This window comes from Chrysochloris asiatica, unplaced genomic scaffold (genome assembly GCF_000296735.1).
Source record: "Chrysochloris asiatica unplaced genomic scaffold, ChrAsi1.0 scaffold00007, whole genome shotgun sequence".
Classification (NCBI taxonomy): Eukaryota; Metazoa; Chordata; class Mammalia; order Afrosoricida; family Chrysochloridae; genus Chrysochloris; species Chrysochloris asiatica.
Window position 1 is genome coordinate 29,880,211 of NW_006408525.1, and position 15,172 is coordinate 29,895,382.

The 15,172-nt window shown below is 53.0% G+C and overlaps 1 protein-coding gene across 2 annotated transcripts in view; it reads right to left on the bottom strand.

Moving 5' to 3' along the window:
• Nucleotides 1-3,681: 3,681 nt before the first annotated feature.
• Nucleotides 3,682-15,172, bottom strand: part of UBTF (upstream binding transcription factor, RNA polymerase I) — a 13,962-nt gene continuing 2,471 nt past the window's right edge. Inside the window, exons 2-21 of one of the 2 annotated variants that reach the window (XM_006832732.1) lie at nucleotides 14,236-14,360; nucleotides 12,608-12,783; nucleotides 12,014-12,097; nucleotides 11,770-11,925; nucleotides 9,497-9,561; nucleotides 9,087-9,207; nucleotides 8,630-8,740; nucleotides 8,165-8,298; nucleotides 7,902-8,043; nucleotides 7,574-7,615; nucleotides 7,323-7,436; nucleotides 7,077-7,232; nucleotides 6,599-6,754; nucleotides 6,393-6,503; nucleotides 5,889-5,977; nucleotides 5,587-5,776; nucleotides 4,654-4,701; nucleotides 4,496-4,567; nucleotides 4,263-4,406; nucleotides 3,682-4,154 (exon numbers count right to left, since the gene is read on the bottom strand). In XM_006832732.1, coding sequence (XP_006832795.1) covers nucleotides 4,029-4,154; nucleotides 4,263-4,406; nucleotides 4,496-4,567; nucleotides 4,654-4,701; nucleotides 5,587-5,776; nucleotides 5,889-5,977; nucleotides 6,393-6,503; nucleotides 6,599-6,754; nucleotides 7,077-7,232; nucleotides 7,323-7,436; nucleotides 7,574-7,615; nucleotides 7,902-8,043; nucleotides 8,165-8,298; nucleotides 8,630-8,740; nucleotides 9,087-9,207; nucleotides 9,497-9,561; nucleotides 11,770-11,925; nucleotides 12,014-12,097; nucleotides 12,608-12,783; nucleotides 14,236-14,293 — 2,295 coding nt within the window. In that variant the 5' untranslated portion in view covers nucleotides 14,294-14,360 and the 3' untranslated portion in view covers nucleotides 3,682-4,028. Of the gene's footprint in view, nucleotides 4,155-4,262; nucleotides 4,407-4,495; nucleotides 4,568-4,653; nucleotides 4,702-5,586; nucleotides 5,777-5,888; nucleotides 5,978-6,392; nucleotides 6,504-6,598; nucleotides 6,755-7,076; nucleotides 7,233-7,322; nucleotides 7,437-7,573; nucleotides 7,616-7,901; nucleotides 8,044-8,164; nucleotides 8,299-8,629; nucleotides 8,741-9,086; nucleotides 9,208-9,496; nucleotides 9,562-11,769; nucleotides 11,926-12,013; nucleotides 12,098-12,607; nucleotides 12,784-14,235; nucleotides 14,361-15,172 lie in introns of those variants that run through there. The other variant, XM_006832733.1, reaches the window with a different exon arrangement.

Genomic DNA, 15,172 nt, shown 5'->3' on the forward strand with positions numbered 1-15,172 from the left:
CTCTAAGACACTATGTTGAGCTTGAGGCATGGAAGGCTGGTGTGACTAGAGTTGGGTAAGAGAGACCAGTAGGGGCAGCAGATCCTCCAGGGCCTTGTAGACTATAACTTATTAAGTCCATTAACAAATATTCCTTGGGTAAGTATTGTATGCCAATTTTAGGTGCTAGAATTATTGTAATGAATAAGCTGATAAGGGAGATAACCAATGAACAAGTACACAAATACAGAAGAATAGAGATGTTGTAAGGGGAGCCCTCAAGAGAAAGATGTCAGGGAGGGTCTATCTGTACTGGTGACATTTGAGCTGAGGAAGAGAAAACCAGTTATGTGAAGAGTCAGAGAAATAGTATTGTGGGCAGGGAACAGCAAATGCAAAGGTCCTGTGGTACGCATATCTGGACAACAGAAAAAGTGATTATTTAGTTGGATCGATGTGAGAGATGGGGAATTGTGGAGTGAGACAATGGGAGAAAGGAGCAGGGATTTAGCCTTGTAGGGTCACAGTAAAACTTTCCAACTTTGATTCTCAGTATAATGGGGATAGTTTTGAAGAACTGCAATAATCGAAGTTGTTTGTAAACAAACTACGTTGGCTGCCATGTACAGAATGAATCGTAGGGGGTGAGAGTGCAAGCAGGGAGAGCAGTTTTAAGAGATCTTTGAAGTAGTTGAACAATGATGGTGACTGAGTAGGGTGGGGATGGTAGCAGTACAGCAGAATGTGGAGATCTGAGACTTTAGGATGTAGGCTAGATAAGTATAGGGAACAATTCGATATGGAGGCCAGAGAAGGAGAGGAATCGGATGATACCTGGGTTTTAGATTGAATGACTACATGGCTCGTAATCCAGTTGGGTTTTGGGGTATGAGGTATCTGCAAGATATCCCAGAGGGTACACATCTGGAACTTAGAATGTTATTGCTGTTAAGTGCCATCAACTCGGTTCCGAAACATAGCAACCTTGCATAGGGTTTATGAGGAGTGGCTAGTGAATTTGAACCACCGACCTTGACATTGAGTGCTTATCTTACAGCACAGCCTCTATAGATTCCCCCTTTGGAGTGTAAGTGTGGGTGATAATCAGAGGTTCTGGGAGATACACGGACACCTAGGATAGAATAATAAGCCAACATTAGCAGAGGAGACCAAGAAGGCAAGAGACAGACAAGTGTCCACCTGGATGTAATGAACATATGAGGTTAAAAGCTTCAGGTGAGTGGCACGTAAGGAAACAGGAGACCCTGAGGACCAAGGAGCTCTTCACAGAATTGACCAAGGATAGGAGAAGGTTGTGGGGTTGAGGATGAGCTCTTGAACAAGGCCTAGGTTTTTAAGCTCTTGTTGGTCCCAGCAAAACCCTTAACAGAGCAAGTCAGCCCTGCCCATTAGAGGCCAGGATAGTTAGGAGTCATCCTCTAACCTAGGCTTGGTTCAAGGTGGGATGGATATCCTGTCCCCCACGATAAATTCTACATCCCCAATTGCCCAAGGCAGTGCATTCTGGGGAAAAGAATGTATTTGTACTCCAACTTTTCAAAAAGCATACTATTGTTAAGTGCCATTGAGTTAGTTCCAAGGAGCAGCTGTTGAGTTTGAAGCACCAAACTCCAGTTAGCAGTTCAGTGCTTATCCTATAGTGCCATACCAGGACTCAGGTAATCCAAGGTGAACACATGGGAACTGAAAAAAGTTTTTAACAATAGCACCTAGTTGCCGGACTGTAGGTTGCTTATGGTGTCTTCAGGAATTAACCCAAAGGAAAGGATGGTAGTAAAGACATAACCCTCTCCACATCCAACCTGCTGCTCACACCTGCCCCCACCTTCATTCATCCCAGTGATCAGACAGCAGCCAAACCTTTGTTTTTAACTTTATTGTACAAAAAAAGGGAAAACAAAACTTCCACAGTTGGCCTTAAGCTTAGGCAGACATCTCTAAGCCACTCCCTCCCACCTCCCAAGATACAAATTCAAGTTGTGATTGTTGTTGAAACCTACAAAACACTTCTTTAAATATTAGAAAAAAGTGGGAGGGAGGGATCCTCCCACCGCAGCCATCCAATCCCAGTGCCAAAATGCACTCAAGAGTGACGTCTTACAGCACCAACATCCCCACCACAACAGCCCTGTTTGTACTGTAAGAATTTTTCAATTTTTAAAACTGGAAAAAAAAAAAAAAGTGCCCTGTTCAGAGTTGTTTTTAAATGAAAACACATTCCACTAAAGCACATCAGAGCAGGAACAGTCAATCAGGGAAGCTGGGTTCCTTTCAGAGGCTCCCAGGAAGAGATACAACTTCCACACCCCTGGAAACTACTCCAGGATTAGGAGTGGTCCTCCCTGGCTGCCCCACAGCACCACATTGAGGTGAAGGAGAGATTGTCTCTCAGCCACTGTGGGGCTGGGGACCCTCACCTTCCTCACCTCATGCCGCCCCGGAGTTCCTACTTTCCCTCCAGCCCTTGGCTTTCACTTAGGAGTGTGTGTGTATGGAAAAGACCTAAAAGCCCCAATTAAATAGGTAATTTACATGATTGTTTAAAAATTTTTGTTCATAAAAGCAAAACAAAACAAAACAAAAATGAAATCCAGAGACATGGTGTGGCTTGGCTTATTAAAATCCAAGGGTACTAAAAACTTTGGGATGGCTGGATGAAGGAGGGGCAGCTGCAGAAGCCATTTTTGCAGCCCTTTTCCCTTCCCCAGCTGTGGGTTGGAGGGAAGTGGCAGACCTGAGAAATCAAAGGGAATGGGTGGGGGTGGCATGAGGAAATGGGGAAGAACAGAGGGATGTGTAAGTTAAGAGCTTCCAACACATTCTTGAAGCCCAGATTCTGAGGCTAGGGTAACCAGATTGACCCCTCAGACAGGCTAGGGAGGCCTCTTCCACCAGAAGAACTGCTTTAAGGCTCGTGCCGTCTGTACTCCTCCTTGCTGCCAGAGACCAGCAGCCGCTCTGATTCCTAGGACTCGGGCAGAGGGAAAACCAGTAGGAAGCATCAGAGAGTGGCTTGAGTACATCCCCAAATCGAAACAGAGACTAGGCAAAGCAGAAGACGTGGAGAAAGGGGCAGCCCAGCCTGTTTGCACCAGGATCAATGTCTCCCTGGCCCTCAACATCACCAACCCTTTTTCCAGATTCACCAACAAAGACTGAGGTGGACTCCAGGACAGACCCCTTCTCTCTCTCCTCTCTCTCACACGCACGCACGCACGCACGCACACATCCACAGGTGCACCCATGCTATGTACAGCCCACACATACATACACACTCTTCCACACGCATCAAGACCGTTTTAAAAAAGTCCCACACCTACCCTCTAAACCCTCCCTCTCCCAGAAATGACAACAGAGACGGCAGCCAACATCGGTAGGAAACGTCTCGTTGACAGCTCAGAGCTTAAAAAAAAAATATATACACATATATAAAAAACACTTCTGCCCCTTCCCCCAATGAGTTGGGTCAGGCAGCTCCTTCTGCAGGGGGCAGGGAGAGGGAGAGATGGGCGCAATGCCTGTTGTCTGGAAGGCATGTGCCCTCCTCTCCCCATAGGTTCCCTGCATCCAGTTCCAATGTGGCGGGGGTGGGGGTAGGGGGCTCTGGGCGGCCCCACCTTGGGTTGGGCTGCAGGTGTGGAGGGCCTCACTGAACTCTTTGGGACCCCCCCCTCAACTCCCACCCCCAGGTCCATTGTCCATGCGAGAACCACAAGTGCAGTGGGCTCTGCAGCAGGGTGGGTGACCATCCAGGGCTGGCTCAGTCTGATGTTGCTCTCCCTGGAGGCCCCAGGGCTGATGTCTCTGAGGCTGCAGAGTCCTGGCCTGAGAGCCGACAGCCCCCATCTCCCCACCATATTTTGTTTTTGTTTTTAAAAAAAAAAGAAAAGAAAAGAAAAAGTGGGAGAGGTTGGGAACAGGGAGCAGAACATGGGGGAGAAACAAAGGTGGTCAGTTGGGGAGGGGAGCCCCTGGGCTCTCACGAGAGGCTCCTACTCTCCCTGGTGGCCCTGGGACAGGGCCCACTCTCAGTTGGAATCAGAGTCCGAGGAGTCCCCAGAGGACGAGGAGCTGGAGCTGCTGCCCTCAGAGTCATTGTCCTCATCCTCATCGTCCTCCTCGTCATCGTCTTCATCCTCATCGTCTTCCTCATTCTGGGGGGGGGGAGGGAAATCATGTGGTCACACGGTCACAGGGAGCCCCCCTGTAGGCAGGGCCACAGCCCCAGTCCAGTCCTGCCTCCACCATACCGCCTGCCCTACCTCATCCCCATCCTCGCTTTCATCCTCACTGCTCGACTCAGAGGAGTCCCCGCCATCATCGGAGGAGTCCCCGTTCTCATCATCCTCCTCTTCTTCATCCTCATCGTCGTCATCGTCATCATCATCGTCATCCTCTTCAGACTCCTAGGAGGGATGGAGGCTCATCAGAGGTGCCAGTCTAGGCCTTGTGGACCCCTCAGCCCTGGCATAGGTGGGCAGGGCAGGGTCCTTACCGACTTGGATTGCAGGGTAGTCCGGCTGGACTTTGGGTTTGGGCCTCGTAGCTTGGTCATGCTCTTACGTTTCTGTAGGGAGAACAGCAGGGGGCAGCCATGAGCGACAGTCTGAATTGCAGGCCCAACATCCTATTGCCACCCTGCCCAAGACTCACACTGGAGATATATTCTTTGTAGGCTGCGCGGTCCTGAGGAGACAGGCTCTGGAGAAACACAGGAGGGGGTGAGGGTCAAAACACAACCCAGATTTGCACAGGTTTACCAAGTGCCGGGCCATCACCACAGAATGCTAACAACTGCTCTATATAGCTGTCATTCCCATTTTATACAAGTTTAGAAACCTCAGGTGACTTGTCTACATCACAGAGCTAAGAAGTGGAGGTACTGTAGATTCGGCCCAGGCCTACCTGGCTCCAGAACTCTGGTTCAGAACCACTGTTTCACTTAGTGAAGACTCCCACCCTATCTATCCTTGATTCCCATCCCCATCTTGACTGAGGTCACCGTCACACCTTGGGTCTTTGCAGAGAGCCCTTGGGACCTGAGAATGTAGTTCCAGTGTTACTTTTCTGTTGATAATATTCCGAATTCCCTCGTGGCTCTACTCAGATGTAGCTGCAGAGATCCCTCCACCCCTGGACACTCCTCTAGCCTGGTGTCACCCCTCACTCAAAGCCACTGAATTCTTGAGCCACTGAGGGAAGCAGTCTGGGGCTCACCAACTTTCCAAAACACCCAATCCCTGCCATCTCGCTGGGTGTAAGGCTGGCCTGGTCATAAATGACTCTCTCCACTTCACAGGTCAGGGCACACAGGGGACATTCAGAGGCTGGGGTCAAGCCAGAGTCTATGATAAATCTCATAGACTGGTCCCAGCTGGAGGGAAGAAAAGCCCACCTGATTTTGAGTTCTCTTTATTTACTAGTTATGCAGTCTTGGACAAGTTATTTAACCTGTCTGAGCCATAACTGCCTTATCTTTATAAAGAATGATGCTAACCCTTTGGGGCATGGAATGAAATAACGAATACAGACCAACCAGCTTGATGCTTCTTTCCTCCTCCTTTCACGAGGCCCCTGTCCTCTTACCTTGACCCAGAGATCCAGGTGAACCTTGTACTGCTTCTGCTGTTCCTCAGCCAGCTTCTTGTAGTGCTCCTTTTGGCTTTGGGAGATGCGCTGCCAGCGGCTACCGATCTCCACCATGCGTTCCTTCAGTGGCAGGTGATTCAGCTCCCCATTGGACAGCAGTTCCTGGGAGAACTTCTGGTAACCGTTCCTGGGATGTGGGGATGGTGTAGGAGAGTTAAGATCCCAACAAAGCCACCTCTAGCCTTGCACCTTCCCACTAACCTCTAGCTCTAGGACACATCTCAGCCCTCAAGACTCACATGGGAGGTTTCTTTGGTTCTCCCTGGAACTTCATCTTCTTGGATGAGTTTGCAGCAGCCGGAGGAGCCCGCATCTCACTCAGCTCTCTCTGCGGGGGATAACCCGGAAAAGTCAATGCTAATCTTCCACCCTGAAAACACTCCTGCTTCCTTCCCGATGCCATCAGTGCTGGGAAGAAGAAACTTAGGCAGCCAGAAAGCAATTCCTAATAACTCCCACATGTGTCCTACACTGCAGTTTAAAGCTTCCTAGTTTGCTCTGTCCCTGAAACAATTACCCCAGAGGCAAGGATCATGTACTCATCACATAGATGAGAGACAAAAGGCTGACGATTCCCAGAAGGAAATTAGGTGACTTGCTCAGTCACAGAACCAAAATTGGAACTTCTGGCATCAAGTTCCACAGTCAGAGGGCTGGCCCCAAAAGTGAGCGCCAGAATTTGAAGTAGGGGGTGGTCCAGCCCCATGCCACCCCACTACAGTAGCCAGCAGACCTCCTCCCACCTCGTATCTCTTTTGGTCTTCGGCTGCTTTCTTAATCCACATGAGTTTCTCCTTCTTCTCCATACTGTTCCAGGTCATCTCCATGGCCTTCAAGGCCTTCACTCGGTCATTCTGGGGACAGACAGGGGTGTCAGCTGTGAGTGGGGTCACTTGGGGTCAGAGTGGGCAGGCTGCAGGAAAACAAGCCCTCTTTCACTCCCTGCTACCTTGAAACGGGCCAGGTAGTCGCCAATAACACTCTGCTGCCAGATCTCCTCTGCCCTCTTGGGCGACTCGGGCAGCTTGCCCCTTTCCTCTCGCTCCCCGCCTGGCTTCCTCTCTGACTGGGCCTTCAAGGCCGCCTCACGAGCCTTGTACTTGGCCTGTGGAGGGATGGCATGGGGTGTCAGCCTCTTAGTCACCTCCAGGGGGCGTGCGTTCCACACCCAGCAAGGGAAGACTCTCTGGACCAAAAGGGGTGAGGCAAGCAGAGGCCTGGATTCAAGCAGATGTCTCCTCCTGCATGTGGCAAAGCACCCACCAAATGTCCCTGCTCCCCAGGAAGCCGCCAACCTCAGCAGACAGCTCCAAGTTCTGCCATCTGAGGTGTGGCACACAGGGGCCAGGGGCGAGGAACTGAAACTAGCAGTTTCACGGGGGAAGAAGTAACTTTTGCCCCTGTAGCATTGCTGGGACAAGCCTGACCTTCTTCTTCTCCGACAGGTCATTCCACATGCGGGCCAGCAAACGGGTCAGCTCACTCTCAGAGAGCTCAGGCCGTTCTTCCTGCAGCTGCCTCCGCTTTTCCTCCGAAAAGATGAACATGGCTGACACGGGCCGCTTGGGCTTCTCTGAGCCGCCCTGTTGATAGGCAGAAAGGTAGTGTCCCCAGGGTGTAACGGGGAGCCCTGCCCTTCCCGCCCCTCCTGTCCATTTGTGCCCCCTGCCCACCTTGCCCCCTTCCTGGGAGGGCTTCTTGGAAGCCGGGCTGGTGGCTTGTTTCTTGTTGATGTTCAACATCTTCTCCTCTCCCAGGACTCGCTGCTGCTCCTCTTCTGGCAGGCTCTGGTCAGGGGAGAAGAGGCTGCATGCCTGGCCCCCAGGCCCCAGCATTCCTCCAGGACACTTCAGGTGGTCCTAGAGGCTTTGCCCACTGCTTCCCAGTCATCTCTCCCCACTGCCCAACCTGGAGGAACACTTACCTCTAGAAAACGGAGCAGCTCCACCTCGTAGTCTTTCTTTTTCTGGGGAAGCAATGGGAGTCAGGGTCAGTCTGGGGACAGTAACCCTCAGAGAGCCAGCCTCCTGAGCATAGTGGTGGCCTGGCCTCCCCTCCATAGATGGCAAGCACGGGGGCTGAGATCATCTGCCTTGACCAGTTCAGAAATTTAAAACTAGCACAGCATCAGGTTCAGAACAGGTGCCAAAAGCACATGTGACCCATGCATGATGCAGTGGAGATCAGAACTCCTACTTCAAACCTCTAAGGCAAAGCCCAAGGGCTCCGTGGGAGTCCCCACCCCGGCTCACCTGGTCACACTTCTTGTGGTAGGCATCCTTCTCCTTCTGAGAGAGCAGCTTCCACTGCTGGCTGCACAACACCATGCGCTCCGTGCTGGGCACATCTTTCATGTTGGCCATCAACTCTGCACAGTACAGCGAGTAGCTGTTCCTATCAAGGGGAGCAAGGAGAGTCCCTGTGAGCCACCAAGGCCGTCCTGGGCCTCCTCCCTTTCAGAGCCCTGGGCTGAGCTGCCCACTCGCCCACCCACCCACCCCGGGCCACAGCTCACGGAGGTGGCTTGGTGGGTCGCCCATCAAACTTGTCTTTGAGCTGGCGTTCAGCCTTGGTGAGGGTGGACTTGGTGATGCCCTCCTCGCTGATGTTCAGCTCGGGGTGCTTCTGGATGTAGTCACGCATAATCTCCTGCAGAGCGAGGTGGGGGGGTGGAGGGCAACCGGGTGCGGGATTAGCCCGGGCGGGGGATTGGGGAGAGCCGCTGGGGAAGGGAGGCAGGGAGCAAAGCTGGGGAGTGGCCGCGTGTCTGCCACGTCACACGAGACATGGTGCCCTGCCCTGGCCTAGCCTGAGTTCTTATGAGGGGCCGGGAAGGTAGGGATAGAGGTGAGGGGCCCAGAAGGCCCCTCCCTCAGTGAAGGGACAGGTGTGACTGCCTCCCGCAGAGTGCGGTGGCCAGGAGTCAGAGGGTGGAGGCTCGTGAAGAGCCGGATGGGGAGGAGCGCAGCGGAAGCCTAACCTCGTACTCCTTCCGCTGCTCCAGGGCCTTATGAATCCATTTCAGCCTCTTTTTGTCCGAGAGCTGAGACCACTGCTTCCCCAGGGAGTCCTTCACCTCCTTCGTAGTGGCCTGCAAACCAAAAGCCGTCAGACACGCACAGGCAGCCGGGGGCAGGGGAGGGGGGTGGGGGCACAAAGGCCCCGCCCCCTCAGGCCACAGGAGGTCACATCAGTGTCCCCCACAGGCCAGGAGGGGAAGGCGAACAGGCGGGAGTTCCACCTGGGTGCCAGGGGACAGGCTCGCACGCACGCACACACACTTGCACGCCAGCTGGCCCAGGCCCTGTCCATGCAGCCCACCCCTGGGGAGGGGGCTCCTCTCCTGCTCCCCTGCACCATGCCCAGCCGACCTGGCGCGGCTCCCCCCTTGCCACCACCGTGCGCCCTCCACCTCCACCCTTTGGCCGGACACTCACATCTGGCCGCACTTTGAGGTACACCTTCTTCTCATGGGTATACCACAGCTGCTGTGGGGTTTTGGGCTTCTCAGGGATGTCCGACTTCTTGGCATTCTGTATTAGGTCAGGGTGATCCTCCCTAGCCAAGGTATGGGGTATAACGTTCAGTGGGGGCCAGGCTGGGGCAGGCCAAACAGACCTATGCCAGCAGCCACCCACCAAGGCCTACCCTAGGCCTTTCAGCTGGGGTTTAGTGGGACAGAACTGCTTGTCTGTTCCTGCCCAGAGTATGACTACTGGGGTCCACATGTGCCCCGGCCATTCTTTATGCCTCACAGATGGCAAGCTCAAGGCTCTGGCCAAGGTCAGCCTATCCTGCCAAACCCAGTGAGTGCCCTGTGGCCTTCCTCCAAGCTCTACTGCCTTACCTGAATCGGGCCAGGTTTCGCTCGAACTCCTGTTTCTCCCTCTGGAAGTCCTGAATATATTTCATCTAGGGGGAGGATAGGTTCAGGTCATCCAGGGCCCCAGGCCTATCTCACCCTGAGCTACAAAAGCCACCTAACCTTGACTCACTCATCCATTCTTTTGTCTCCTGCTGAGCAATGGAAAGGGATGGAGAATAGCAAGAGTGGGCAGGTGGTGGTGGCCTGCCTCCTGGAGGGAGCTAGAGAACCTCCTAGAACACCGAATGCTATCTCCTATGGTCTCCTTTTCACAAGGCCTGAAGGGGACACATGGCATGTCTGATCACACAGTAAGCAGCAGCAAGCAGGACTGGGCTTTCCCAGCTCTCTCTTTTCCCTCCTCTGCTTGCCTGGGAAAGGCAATACAGGTCATACCCCTTGGAAGCGGCCCTAGGGCCTGACTGACCCTGTTTCCAGTAGGTGGGAAGGTACTGAAAGGAACTGAGTTCTTTCTTGCAACGTGAATCCTATCTTCTGAATTTGGAATCCGCCTACGCCCGCCCCCACTATCCACAGCCTCTGGGTCCATAGCTGCCCATCCTATGTTCCTTCCTGGTTCTGACTTCATCATCCCTTCTTCCTACTTTAGCTGTTCCCCTAGGCTCCTGGCTGTCTGGCTCTACAGAAGCCCACTAGTCTCCTCCATCACTTGGTTTCTCTTTCTCCTCTCCTCTCCTCCCCTCCTGTGACTCTCCTTGCAACTTTCCTTCCACCTTTCTGTATTCCTCCCTCCTTTGTAGCTAGCCTATTGGATCGGTCTCTCTCCCTTCCTCATATCTCTTCTGTCCTGACTATCACTCAATGACCATCTTTACTTCAGTGTCAAAGTCAGCAGCAGCAGCATGAACCACAGGGTTCCTGGTGATCAACCCCTGCCTTTTACAGAAGAGCCACAGAATAGAGGCAGGTCCACTTTCCTCTAGGGTCTCACAGAAAGTCGTAAGCAGAGCCATCTCCTCTCTCCTTGCTGCCCCTAATCTGAGACAAAATTATTTTCTAGAGCTGAAAGATGCCACACACTCTGCTTTACCCTCCACCTCTCAGACAGAGAAGCGAAGTTAACTTACCATAGGGCGTGCACAGCCAAGTGGTGGGAGCCAGGGGCCCAAGTCTGGTGTTCATCCTACCATGTAGCTTCTTCTGTCCTCCCTGATTCTCAGACCCTTTTCCTTTCAGCCTCTCCCTCCCATCCTATCCCAAGAGTGTTTGGGTGTTAAGTGGACAGCCCAGCACTTAAGGGTTCAATAACAGCTCCAGCAATGCACACTCCTGCCTAGCTTGGACAGTGGTTGCAGATGGTTTTTATCAGGCCATGCTAGTTTGCCTTGTTTTGGGTACAACATCAAGGGCATGTGAGCCTGTTGTTGGGATGCACAAACCAGGGTCAGAGCTACTCACAGCAGGGTGGCTTTTGCCACCTGCTGAGAGCTGGCTGTGTATAACTTTGTTGCCTCTTCCAGCAAATGTGCTCTTGGTCTCTTCCACAACCCCTTGGCCAACAGCTCTTCCTGGCTCGGTCTTATCTCTGGTCGCCTTTTTTTCTCTTCCCACCCCACTCTATGCTGTCTTTGAAGTTCCTCCACTGTTTTGCTACCTGACCTCTGTGCTTGTTGAATGTCTCCGCTAGCGAAGCTAGGGCTACCTTTACCCAAGGCTAATGTTCTCCAATAGTCCAGGACAATGCACCACCTCTGTAGGGGACCAGCATGTGTGTTTGGAGAGGAAACATGTCTAGCATGTGTACACAGTGCGGGAGGAGAGTCTAAGTGCTAAGCCCAAGTTAGTAGTTGTGCGACTCAGGGTACTTAACCCACTGCACACCTCAATTCTTGGCCCATAAAATTGGGACCACCTCTTCTCCTGGGGTTAGCTTTAAGAAGCAACTGCAAGCCATCATCTGAGACCATGAAGGGGAAAGTAAGAGGGGGCATCACTGCTGGGCATGCCCATCAGGTGGATGAATGAGTAGGAGAACCACACAGAACACGACATTAAGGTTTGTCTGTGGGATCAAACGTTTGTCTGAGCACCTGCCTCATCTGAGTGGTCTGCAGCGAACTCAGAGCCTTACTGTGGGTACACTTGGGAAGGGGTAATCAGGTGTGGCTGTCCAAGACTCAACTCGACTCTACTGACTTGCCCATGTCCCTGATGCCAGGTCTATCTAAATTCCCCTCCCCATCCAATGCTGACTGCCACCAGCTGCTTCCAGCCTTTCCCCTCCCTTCCCCCACCTTCTTCTTCTCAGGAAGCTCCTTGTATTTCTTGGACAGAATCTTGGTCAGGTCCAGGTTGCTCATCTCCGGGTGGAGTTTTGCATACTTAGCCCGCTTCTCCATGAAAAAGCGGAAATAAGGTGTCAGGGGTTTCTTTGGGAAGTCTGGGTGTTTCTGGCAGGAAACAAGGACATGGGGAAGATCAGACACTGTCACCCTTTGCACCAGCCCTCCCACGGTGTTCCTCCTCCCGGAAACTCACCTTGAGCTTTTTGCCCTTGTAAGGATTTTTAACATGTTCCTGGGCATCAAGGATCAATTCTGTCAATGTGCGGAACTTCCTTACCTAAAGGGAGGTAAGGGAAAGGAAAGTTCCAAAGAGGGAAACACCAATATGTCTGTTTTCCACCATGTGCCCTCTGTCTCCACTAGACTGAATGTGTATCAGAGGCTAAAAGGTATACAACTTGTGTAGCTCCTGAAATGCAGGCAGACACCCGTGGCCCATGCCTACTGCAGAAACCCAGGTAGTAGGGTGCCCATAAAAGAGAATGATAGTGTAACCACCTGGCCATGGAGACAGGTCTTCAATGCCCAAGTGACAGAAACTCCAAGATGGTAAGTATTCAAGGCCACACAGCCACACACACACACAAAAATGGCAGGACTAAGAGACCTAGAGGCCAAAGCTGCCAACTGTGTTACATACTCTCACCCCCAAATGCACAAGGGCAGGTAGAGAACTAACCGGACCACATGAGCTACTCTCTTATCTCCTTCCTTATTCATAGCTTTCTGTTTCATCTCCCCCAGCCGGAAGGCGATATGGTTTTAAGGAGAGGGATCAATTAGTTACCTCATTTGAAATTTCCACCCATTTGAGCTTGCACATGTCTCCAGAAAAGTCTTTAAATGCAACTTTTTCCCAGTCCATGTGTGACTCAGTGGTTTTGAACTTGGAGCTGTCATTGGATGGAAGGTTATTCTTCATGCATTCAAGCAGCGTCAGCATATCTTCCTGGGACCAGAGGTCTGGTTGGGGGGATGAGAGAGGTCAGCACACCTGGCTTATGCTACTATTCCCAGTCTTTGAGCTCTCAACCCTTAAGGGCCTGCCCTAGTCCATGGTTATGTCCCATTGGAAGGCACAGATGAGATACGACCCAACCCTAAGTAAAAGCTGGAGTCATTCTGGATTAAAGCAAGGTATTTCAGGACGACTCTAGCCCAGGCAGTGCCACATCTAGAGGGCTACACTTGAGCCCAGGTCTGGCTTACTTCAAAGTGATGGTCATTTCTAACATGCCAGGCTGTAGGGAAGGAGGGGGGTGGAAATGCAGAAGTGATCCGAAATCCTGTGGCAATGGCAATGCAATTAGCTTATCAAGAGAAGGGAGGAAAGCAGGGAAACAAGACATTTAAATGTGCTGCCAAGTTTAAGTCTAAGTCGTGGGTGGATACCCCAAGACTGGAAAGACTGAAAATAGGGTGTAGGCAATAAGGAAAGACCATACAGATGTTTCTCTGACCAGTTTAAGCAGAAACTAATATTAGACACATGGGTATGCCATCATCCTTTCTCCTTCCTGGCCCCTCAAGACAGACCAAAGCAGAATTTCTGGCAAGGAAAACAAATGGGAAACGGAGAATGAAACGGCAGCTCTGAGGCTCAGCGAGCACTGGGCAAAAACTCTCAAAGCCCTGCTCCTGGTAGAACCCCCCAAATTCTAGGTCTTCTTAGTTCAATCCCTCAGGGAGGCAAAACAAAAAGAAAACAACAGCCTGGACCAGCAATTGAATGTCAACCCCTGTAAAGGTTCTGGCCCCACTCTGGAATGGGGGCTACCCTGGGAGGGAGGGAACTGGGAGAACAGCTGTCTAAGGCTAGGAGTCAAAACGGTTCTTCATTTTCCTTTGCATCTGGTAACTTGGACCAGTGTTTCTCAGAGCAGGGTCATACAGACCCATAACCCTCTCTCTACCCACACTGGCCATGCTAGATGCTGAGCTTCATTTTCCTGCCTCCCCCCCATGACTGGATTCCTACTGGATGGGACAGGGTCAAGTATGGCTCTCCTCATGGCTAGGGGCCTCAAAAACCAAAACCCCATGTTGTTGTCTCTCCAAAAACCTTAATTATCTTCATAACAACAAAAAGCTTGAAAGGCTTTCCCACCCTTCCCACCCCCACCCCTGCTCCTCCCTCATCCTTCCTCCCATTCCAGGGCACTGGGCAGGGCCAGGCTCCCCCCAGTAGTAACTTGCACTCCTTAGAAGAAAGGGGAGTTTGAGGAATATAACTTACAGACTTGAGGCCAAATAATTAGGATTTAACCAAGCTACTAAGGTAAAAGGTTCCTGTAGATACTCAAGAACAGCCCCCCCCCCCTCAATTCACAGCTCAGACTGGAGAAACACTTTATAAGGGGCGTGGACCTTGCAGACGGCCATGTGGAACAAGGACTGGAGGGTGGGGAATCCTACCTTGGCCTTTGGGGGCGGCCATTTCCAGGTCTGTGGGGCAATCGGCTTCTCCGTTCATTCTCTAGCCGTCCAGCCACCTCCTGGGTTGTGCTGGCAGGGTACGCCGGGGTCAAGGCCACCTCACCCTGAAGAAGAGATGCCAGTCCCTATTCAGGCAGGCAGGCAGGCAGGCAGGCAGGCTGAGAGGTGAGGGACCTGCCCCTCCCTCCCTCAAAAGGGAGGGAGGCACAAGTCCACACTATCTGAGAGGCCTTGCCAAAAACCTAGTAGCCTTAAAGGGTTGGTGGGAGTAGGAGTACTTAATGAACCCAGCAGTTTCTCCTCTTCCTAAACCCCTCCCCCAGGCCCTGCAACCCGACCACTCGCCATGCGCCCTCCCTTGCCCACGCGAGAGACTGCTCCCAGCTCCCGCGTGCAGCGAGTGCCCGCCCTCCTTCCCCCACCCTCCTTCCCCCACCCGGGTTAAAAAAAAAAAACAAAACTCCACCTCCACGGTCTGCCCGCCCCGGGGAGGCCCCAGGCTGGAGGGCGGGGGAGGAGGAAGGGCGGGTAAAGGGCGCGCGCGGCCGCGGGAGCGGGCACGCGCCGCAGTCTCCTCCTCCCGCTCCCCCACCCCCCCGCGGCCGGTTCCCCCCGCCTCCGCAACCCGGCGGGGACCCGGACGCAGCTCAGCCGCCGCCGGCCCTAGAGCACAGCGGCCGTACCGCCCCCGGGGACCGGATCTGGATTCCGCCGCCCCCCCCTCCGGCTCCTGCCGTCGTCCCCGCCCGGCTGGGCCGGGGAGCAGCCGGAGAGAAGCGGCCTAGCCTGTCCCCCGCCCCGAGCCACCCACCCCGGTCAGAGGCGCCGTCACCGCCCAGCCACCCGACGCGCACTGAGGAGCCCGGCGCAGAGGCGCGACCGCGGCGGGAACCGCCGCCTCCTCCCCCGAGCCTGC